The sequence below is a fragment of the Schistosoma mansoni genome, chromosome 1 (genome assembly GCF_000237925.1).
Source record: "Schistosoma mansoni strain Puerto Rico chromosome 1, complete genome".
Lineage (NCBI taxonomy): Eukaryota > Metazoa > Platyhelminthes > Trematoda > Strigeidida > Schistosomatidae > Schistosoma > Schistosoma mansoni.
This window is the reverse complement of record NC_031495.1, coordinates 30,880,809-30,890,665: the sequence shown is the minus strand read 5'-3', so window position 1 is coordinate 30,890,665 and position 9,857 is coordinate 30,880,809. Positions and strand designations below refer to the sequence as shown.

Sequence of the window (9,857 nt, the reverse complement as noted above, 5' to 3'; positions counted from 1 at the left end):
AGTCCTTGGATTGTGAGCTGCGCCATAGAGTACCTTGACCTCGAAAAGTTCAAATGGTTCATATAGTTGTGGATAAAATAGAAGCCGTGAATCATCTATACCTTAAGATAGATATATTTGATAAGCAAACAGGAAATATTAGTAGACTATGTAGTGCTGTTTTTCCTCGTTGGGTTAAATTTGCTGTTTTGATCGTAAATTACTCATCAAAACTACTGTTTCTACTTTATTTGAATTGATATCAGTTGAAGTGATTTCGTACTTCTGTGTATTGACTTTGCTTTTGTGTATTTATTGCATCAAAGTATACTTGATTTATATCGGTTAAGGTTTGAAATTTTTTCAAGTCCATTTTTGTGTTACTGTTTTTAGCTGACTTTTAAGATCATCGACCCTGCTCATAAATGTGAACAGCCATATTGATTATTCCTTGTAGAGGAAGGAATGCAATTTGTTGGTTGTAATAAGTGGTTTCATAAGATGTGTACACGCTTAAATCCCACTGTATATAAAATGTGCTCAAAGTCTAACTCCCATTGATTTTGTATGTTTTGTTGTTCGAACAAGACATCTCTCATACAAGAGGCAATTGGGCTTCTGGCGTCGGCCAACAAAAGAGTTGATAAGGGCTGTGCTCTTAACACGGGTACTAATAGAGAAAAGTGTTTCATATTCGTAAATGCTGTTACGGCACGTGCCAGACACCAGACTGTGTAACATGTTATGAAGATTTCTTTCTTGACACAATTAACGAATGAAACACCACTGGATACTAGTGGTTAATGTGCTATAGCAGCTACTGATGGCCTAGACCAAATCGTTGTTGATCAACAGAGTAGACGATCTATGTCGAACGATTGGGGGTCTACTCGAATTAGATGGGAATAAAGTGACCAAAAGCTAGCGTCGAAGTCATATCTCGTGGTCAGTATCTAACGTCGATGATCCCTTTGACGTATCAGGGTGCTGTGGCTGATTTGAAGACCAAATAAAAGAATGGACGTTATTACGGAAATATATTAGTAAGAATGGGTACAGCGATATCAGTGAAATCACCACCGCATTTGTCAGTCCATGGCGTATGGTTAACTGTTGCGCGTTGGTTGTCCTTGGTCTTGACGGTTATAGATGAACTGTCCGATATTCAGTCGCCCAACTGCCGGATGATATCGCTAGGGCTCAATCATATTTCACTGGCCCTATACCTCTATCGTCTTGAGTAGTTCCTATGTGAATGCTGCGACTGATGGGAAATGAATGACTCAGAAACATAGAAGAGAAGGAAAGATTGTCAAAAGCAGCGACCCTTTAGTTGCAAATTTCTTGATGGACTAACATTCTGCTTTGCATATTACTCCACCAAACTTCCATCGTAAATGGAGAATTTTGACCTTATCAAACATTGACATGAGTCATTCGCTGGACGCCCACAACTCTGCTACAAGAAAAACCAACGGTAAGCTCCCAGAAGTAATTAGGCAGGATCTGACATCACGATTGAAGGCCGTGAACACATCTTTCAAAGAAGTTTAATTCCTCCTTAATTTATTAATTTAGAACCAAGAGGAGTGAATGGTTAATGACCCTGCCTAAAGGCTAGCATACGATCTGAAGTTAGTGGAACCTGTCATCAGAAATGTACTGCTTGAAGAGATTTCAGGAGTACAGATTGCGAGTGTAATAAAACTCAGTAAATGGGTTGGAAGCGAGATTCAGTCAAGAAGAAGCTTGAAGTTGGTTATCATAAGTTTGATGAAAGAGACATACCAAACTCGTTATTCAAATATTCGTACCCGACCAGGTTGACGGTTTGAAGTCCAAATCAAGTGAAAGAATGCCCATGAGGATTTAAAAACTCGAAAGCTAAAAGGTGAAACGAACCTTATGATTAAGAGTTATCAGGTGGTGAGGTCTTGGATGCCAATGCTTCCTAGACCTGTAGAGGTAGAACGAATGACTTCCGAAACACCTTCAATGTGTGCTACAAAAAAGCCCCTAGTCTTCGAAATAGAACGTCCAAGCTAAGTTTGATGGTGATCGTATCTATTTCCGATATAATTGTTGTCACAGAAACTGGGCTCACCGTAGATACAGACTGTCCTCCCATCATTGCTCGCTACATTTGTATTAGAAGTGATAGTTTTGAGTCGCAAAGGAGAAGGCATAATGCAAGGGGTTAGAGACCACTTTCGTGTACAATCAATCATATCGGGGGCGCATGTTAGTGGTACATGTGAGGTAACATGTTGTACAGTTAAGTCTAGACATGGGTTCGTGACCATAGGAAAAATAGACCGTAGCCCATGTTGTCTTGCTGACGGCTTTATCTTAAGACACACCTATTCCTGGAGAAAGGCCGAATGTTGTCTCATCATTGGAGATTTCAACGCACTACATATCAACTGCATGGAGTTTACAACTTCAGGTGGATGTACGATAGCGATCTTCCATCAACCATTATCCAGCGTACACATGTACAATGTACCGCAAAGTCGACACATATTGACTTCTAACATGGTTTGTCATTGCAGAACCTTGTCCTCATATATCACTGTAATGATGTTATCGACTTTCAACACCTTCCTCACTGGCGAATGGTGGTTACGTTGTATTTTAATCTAAACTTCGGATATATGGTATACAATATGTAACTGTTTGACCTCGTCACAATATCCGGCGAGCTAATATCCTGACAATCAGAGACTGTACCATCTCGACAGACCAGTCAGTCGGTGCGTATGGATCGATTGAATATGAATGGGATAAGTTTAAGGCTACATTCGAGTCTATAACATCAACGATTATCTCATGGTCAACACACAAGCTATAACGTTTCCCTTCATGGGTTATGTAGGAGACCAGTAAGCTTTTGAAGCGTAGGAAACACTTCTGGGTCATATTCTTGCCAATGGGACGGAAATCATTCAATTATGAATACCGAAAAATACGAAATACATGAAGAAAGACCATAGCTAAATGACGTACTATTTACGAAAGACGATTGGCATTTGATAGCATTACCTGACCGAAACGTTTGTTTTGGTACGTCGAACGGGGAACAGAACTTAGTGATGGTGTTCCCCCACTACTGTTACACGAAAATTAAGGTTTACTATGTGAATCAGATCTTGCAAAAGCTGAGACTTTGTGAAACTATTTCAGCGTTGTCCACTCTATGTGTATCGTTAAAAATATTTGTCCTAATAACACCAAGATACCAGCCATAGGACCTATACATGTGGCTGAGGAAACTGTTCTTCTATTGATCACTAACCACAAACCTTATAAGGTACCGGACCCTGATAAGCTACATCCGTAACTGTTGTCATCTCTTGCGGACAGTATTTCAAGACCAACATGTCCTTCTTCCACACGCACCTCCCCAGGGATTGGAAAAATACTATAGTCAGTCCTATATTTATAGATAGTCAGAGATAGATCGTATCTAACTGCCGACCTGTCAGCCTTTCCAGCATAGTCGCTAAGTTACTTGAAAAGATCACTCGGGTTAAGTTATCAAGTCACATAAATTCGTACAATCTGTAAACTTCCGAGCAACATGGGTTTCGTCACAAGCGTTCATGCTTGACTAGCTTACTTATTGCGATAGGGAATTGGATAGCAGCCCTAGATAACGGTCTATCTGTCGATGCGATATTCAGAGACTTTAGCAAAGCGTTTGACAAGGTTTCACACTCAGGTTTTATATAGAGGCTCTCGTGCTTCGGAATAACAGGTGCTGCACAGGAATGGATAGGAAACTTCTTATATGACCACAGACAAAGAGTGAGGGTTAACGGGACGCTTTTTACATGGAAGCTTGTCAGAAGTGGTGTACCCTAAGGCACCATCAAAGATCCCCTACTTTTCCTTCTGTACATCAATGAATTACCACTATTGCTTAGGTCGTGGACATCAATGCTTGCAGATGATGTCAAAATCTGGAGAATAATAAGAAGTGAGGCTGGCCATTTTGGTCTTCAAGCTGACGTAGACTAATTGGTTGGATAAGCTCGATGTTGAGACTTCGAAATTAATCCCAGAAAGAGCGTTCTCATTCATATGGGTCACAGCAACAGTTACCAGTATATTATTGACGGTACATCCCTTCAATGAGAAGAGTGGTATTAATTCACGACACGAAAGCAACTGCGTATGGTAACGTAGCAGCTGCCAAAAGTTTCGTGCTTTGTGTTTACTTCGCCGAACATCCAAACGCTTTGACGAGATGTTTCGAATTTTTTATCCTACTTATGTGAGACCACTTTTTAGAGTAATGCATACAAGCAGCTGGTCTATATCTTGTTAAAGATAATAAATCACTTGAGTATGTTCAGTATGTGGAAACAAAATTAGTGGAGGGTCTTTCCAAACTCCCATACAACGAGCTCTAGAAACGCCTAAGCCTTCTCCCCTTGTCTTATTGTAGAGAGCGAGGCGACCTTATATTTGACATTCCATATCTTTAATTACGACTTGGTTGTTAATGTCTTATATTTTTGCTCCTTCCAGCACTAATAATCTCCGAGATCATAGCAAGGAGGTTCACAAACCACGATTTAATAAAATTAAAGTACGGTTCCATTTTCCTCATAGGGTTGTCAATGACTGAAACGCCTAACCAGAATATATATATATATAGAATATATATAGATTTTTCTATTCATATATATATATATATATAGTACTAATAAATTGATGTTATTTTAACAATCTACTTGAAAATACATTAGGTAACACAATGCAGAAAAATTTATGAAGAAAGTCAAACTGTTTGAATAATGTGTCCAGGTTGACTATTAAAATGTACACATCTCACTAATAATGATTTTATTACTTAAGTAAAGATATGAAGAAATACGTGTACACAACTATGAGAACGTTGATTACTACATTGTAAACTGGTAACAGTTTATACAAATATGAAAGTTAATACTCAGTGAAGTAATTGAAAATGTGCTTGAAGAAGACTATTAGATAAACCGTGATCAACAAGACAAAAATTTAAGTCATCCAGTATTCACGAATGTAAATATATTCTAAACGATACTTATTTTTGTTTAATGTATATTTTATAGAAAAATATTCACTTCAGAAAAGAAATTACGTTTTTAAGAAATAAATTCCGTAATTTCATAGACCGTTCACCATATCGGTTACAGCTTGATTACATTTTGTTATGACTACAATTCTCATTATTCTGGTCACATTTTCTTACCTATTCAATCATAATATTTTGATCATTAATAGTAAAAAAATGTTTTTTTCAGAAGTTGACCTAGACAAATTATTATTATTATGTTTCGTTTTATTTAACAATTTTCATTCTGTAAATTACCCAACATATTTTCATGCAAATAGTCAACCAAATTTCTTCACTGTGAAAACATTACGAATTCACAACTGAATTACGAGTTCTGAAAACTGTTGATGATTTGTAGTGAACAGAGTGTGGTTTTATCAAATTCCTACGTATTTATTTCTGAGAACATTGACCAAACACTGAGGGAGCATATTTCGGTGATGGAGAATGTTTGTTTACCCTATTCTCCTATTGTTTATCAGCATCAAATCATCTCTTGTAGTTCAACTTATCAAACTAGTAACCACATGATTTGAGTCATTACATTCAATATTATTATGTAGAGCAATATTTGGAATTAAGTATTTCATTAACAACCTCATGGACTCTCAAACTGTTGTTATTTGAATAGTAGTAATTCGCTGCTGTCTTCATAAACATACATCATAAGTTTTTTTATGACCTCTATTTATTGGGCTTAATTATTAATGAATAAATACTCATCAATTCTAACTGTGATGTCAAATACCTTGTATGTTCTTCTTGTTTCTTATGCTTTCTTGTGGTTTTTCCAATTTCAACCTGTTAAGCGGAATATGTTAAACCTTGTGTTTTCCAAATGCCACATCTGATTATAGTTTTAGACAGTTTATAGTTGGTGTGAAACCATGAAGTAGAATGAATTCAACTTGTTCCACTAATCATGTTATGCTTACATTGCTGAAACTTATTAATTCACCATGTTGGATGAAACAAATCAATGTTCAAACAGATGATTGTGAACTGTCGAAATTCACCTAATCAGACATCTGGTATATTTGGTTACCATGTAATTGAGTCATTTCAAAAGACTTATCTACGAACTTACAATTTATGTATGAGTTTTGAAAACTGTTATTCATTCGTAAGGAACAGCGTGTAGTTTTAATGAGATCAAACGTATTTATTTTCGAAACTACGGAACAATACATATTAGTTGATAGGTTTTTATATGATCATTTATTCTCTCGTTCATGTGCTACAAGTTGTCCGAAATGTTCTTTTGGATTGAAAATCGCATTATATGTTATGCGAATACGTGCCTTATCTTCTATTACAAGTTATTCTATTTCAATTTTTTTTCTATAGCCTACTTGTATTACACTCATTTCTCCTCAAATTGCGTTATCGTTATGGTTGGTTCCTTGAAAAGGCTGACGTAACAGTTTTCATGAAATAAATCTCGCTCAACTATGGATGTAAGCTAAGGGAATTAAAGTGTTGTTCTGTAGACGATCTTGTTCTCCACTGCACTTTGCTTACATCTGGGGAATCCTAGATTTCTGAAAGTTATTTTCAACACAGCAAAATTCTCCGTCCTATTCATCACGATTCAAATGTTTTGTAAGATCTATAGATATTTTCAACGCATTTTTCTTTTCATTGGAAAGTTCATTGTTTCGATCAACTTGTTTGTGACTTTCTTCTAATTTTTGAATAGTGTGGTGCATGCCATAAAGAATGAAAAGTAGTTGGACAGTTGCAGTAATATTTGACTTCTGTTTTTCATGATTTTTCATTTGAATTTTTTTAAAACTTACTGGTGGAATTATTTTTTCATTTCGATTCCTTATATGAACATACATGGCCATCGAGACTGCTGTGATCATTCGCTACTACTAAAAAAGGGCTTTACTTCATTTTCTCAACCTTGACTCTGGAATATAATTCTTTCAAAAATTAAAAAATGACAGAAATTGTGAAAGAAAACAAACACGTATGAAGTTAAGTGAATACACTTCATTAGACTACAAACTACAATTTGTTCGACAATTTAATTTCGTCAATATAAGCTGAAAATCAGTTTATCATGGAGTGGTACAAATAAAGAAATTTTAATATTTAGAGTGATTCGAAACACAAGTTAAATATGGTTGGAGAGTAGCAGAACAGTAGGCAATATTACTTTTTATTATCCAATGCATATAAACACTGGTCATTTGCTTCAGTCGATGGCAATCCAATCTTTCTCCAGTCACACAAACCAATTTGATCATTGTTATTCCCACAGGCTAATAATCGGTAATTTAATGACTTGAGAAATCTATCCTGTTAAAAGAAATTAAATAAAGTAACTTTAATGATGCATCTATGTATCAAGCGAAAAATTCTCATATAATCTGAATAGTACGTAAAAGCACAAGTTTATAATCTCAATCATGTTATGAGAAACTCTTCTGTCAAATATTATACTAACCAATGTATGAAATGGTTGGGAACAAACAGTCAAAAAAGTAAACAGCTTTTACTTTGGTATCAGAGAGGAGGCTTCATTTTTTCAGTGTTCATGTAATCAACGAAGATCTTATTTTCATCCCCATCAATCAAAAAAGTAAGCCAATTTCCCGAGAGATAAATAAAATCTGTTTCATAGTTTCTATATTCTTGAAAAGCATTTTGTTGTGTCATCAATTACTTTATCCAGTATAATTTTAGCAAATGAAAATACTTTATCCGAAAAAAAAACTAGCAACATCGTTACAAATAATGATTATATCAGAACCCACAACAGAATATTATCTGGTTGCAGTCGGTTTATCACAAATTGCTCCTAGATTATCTGTCAATCACTGGGCTAGCTTTAAAAAAATGAATGGTTATGATTGTTATCAGTTCTTTTGTTAAAATTTTCATCCTCAAGAATTTGTCTTAAACTAAAATTACAATTTACTATAAACTAACATATTTGAACGAACGTACTAATGGTAAACTAATACTTTGATCAGCCGTTTTTCATTGTATTTTCTTCAGACTTTTGATAAGGCTCATAAGTAATCATATGGGAATCTAACTTGTTAATTAAAATCTATTTTATTTGTGTACACGTTACCATCTAGCACAAAATGAAAATGTACTTATATATAACCATATATTTTCACTGTTTTGTTTACTAAAAGCTTGCGTCACAAATAATGCACATCACAGAGTATAAAGCACCACTTCAATAGAGTTTACATTCAATTTTTGGTCACGATTAAACTTACTGAATTTGATTTCATCTCCCAAAGTAGATAAAGAGATCCAGATGGCGTATGACGTTTAAAGTGTTCACTAGAAGATTTAATAATTTCACGACCAGTTTTCACACTATCTGCATGTCTCATAATGGATATGTAAGTGGTATTCACCATGTTTTTAGAATGTTTTTGATAACATTTACGCACAAAATTAAGTACATTAGAAATAAAATAAGGTGCATACATATCATCTAATTTTTTCATGGGAAGAACTAAATTTACACCGCTGATATTACTTTCAACAGTTTTGCCAATCAGACTGACCTAAAGGAATTAAAAAAAGTTATTAAATTCATGGAATTTATAACCCCTGTTTCTTATTAGTTAAAAGTTTTAATAAACTGACATATTTCAATCTGTACTGCATACAATAAAATACAAAACTATAAACATAGTAACTTACAATAGAAATATTTTCATCGGCATCTTTAAACGCCATATACATATGTGTATAATACGATTCATATGATAACGGTAAAAGTTTAACTTTCACTTCATTTGTGTAGGTTTTATTTGTTAAAAATTCAACAGCTTTGTAGTAAACGACCGAGCGTAATGGTAGAATAAGTGTTTTACTTTCTTGACTGCAAGTGATAAACATAACATTCTGTAAATAGCTGAATAACATAAACAAGTATAAGGTTTTCATATTTCTCTTAGAATAGTCTACAAACACAGTAAGATTCTTCGTATACTTTCTGCTCTTAATTAAATAAAACAAATAATAACTTTAAAGACTGAGAATGAAATCCAGCTTTTTATAGTCAGATAAAATCTTAAGTTTAGACAAAAAAGTACAACCTAGTAAATAGGTTAACCAATGCTAATCTCTGACATATTCATATTCCCCATAAATTACTGTTGTGATTTTTCTCACCACTAACATTCATCAAATGACCTCATTTGTTTATCTATTAGTTTGTGTCAAAAGTTTACTTTCGATGAATAGATTACATTAGAATGAGGAAGGCAATGAACTAATGAAATTGTATGTTTGAAAAAAACATTTTGGTTATGTTGTTTTTAATCCGGAATTTAGTTTAGTAGTGCTATCATCAACATAATGGACAATAATAATAATAAAAACAACGACAACTCACTGATTATTTGTGTTTAAATCTTTAAGCAGAATCTATGATTCCAAATGATGTCAAATAAATCGTGTTAGTTGAATTTGTTTATTTCTATCATTTGTACTATTAACAAATGACCTCAACTGTTAGACTAAGTGAAAGTATTTCTTATATGAATTGAAATAAAAGTATATTATTCATTTCAACAATAACAATCCATCAAAGACAGATATAATTAGAGCAACCAAATGTTTTACTTCATCAATAAAAGCTCGGATTATCAAGCATTTATATAAACATTCCAGCAAATAGTTTCCCAAAAATATTTAGAATAGTTTACTTTTCGAAAAACACTATTGTATAGCGAGTTCTAGATTATAGTCTCCCTTATTGTGTACTATTTGGTACTAACTACATAGTGATATG

The 9,857-nt window shown here is 34.3% G+C and overlaps 1 protein-coding gene across 1 annotated transcript in view; it reads right to left on the bottom strand.

Moving 5' to 3' along the window:
- Positions 1-6,660: 6,660 nt before the first annotated feature.
- Positions 6,661-9,857, bottom strand: part of Smp_173630 (hypothetical protein) — a gene marked incomplete at both ends in the record, with an annotated part of 17,638 nt that continues 14,441 nt past the window's right edge. The window contains 4 exons of the mRNA XM_018794025.1: positions 6,661-6,910; positions 7,248-7,390; positions 8,326-8,622; positions 8,762-8,965. Of these exons, the coding sequence (XP_018648479.1) occupies positions 6,661-6,910; positions 7,248-7,390; positions 8,326-8,622; positions 8,762-8,965 (894 nt within the window). The remainder of the gene's footprint in view (positions 6,911-7,247; positions 7,391-8,325; positions 8,623-8,761; positions 8,966-9,857) is intronic.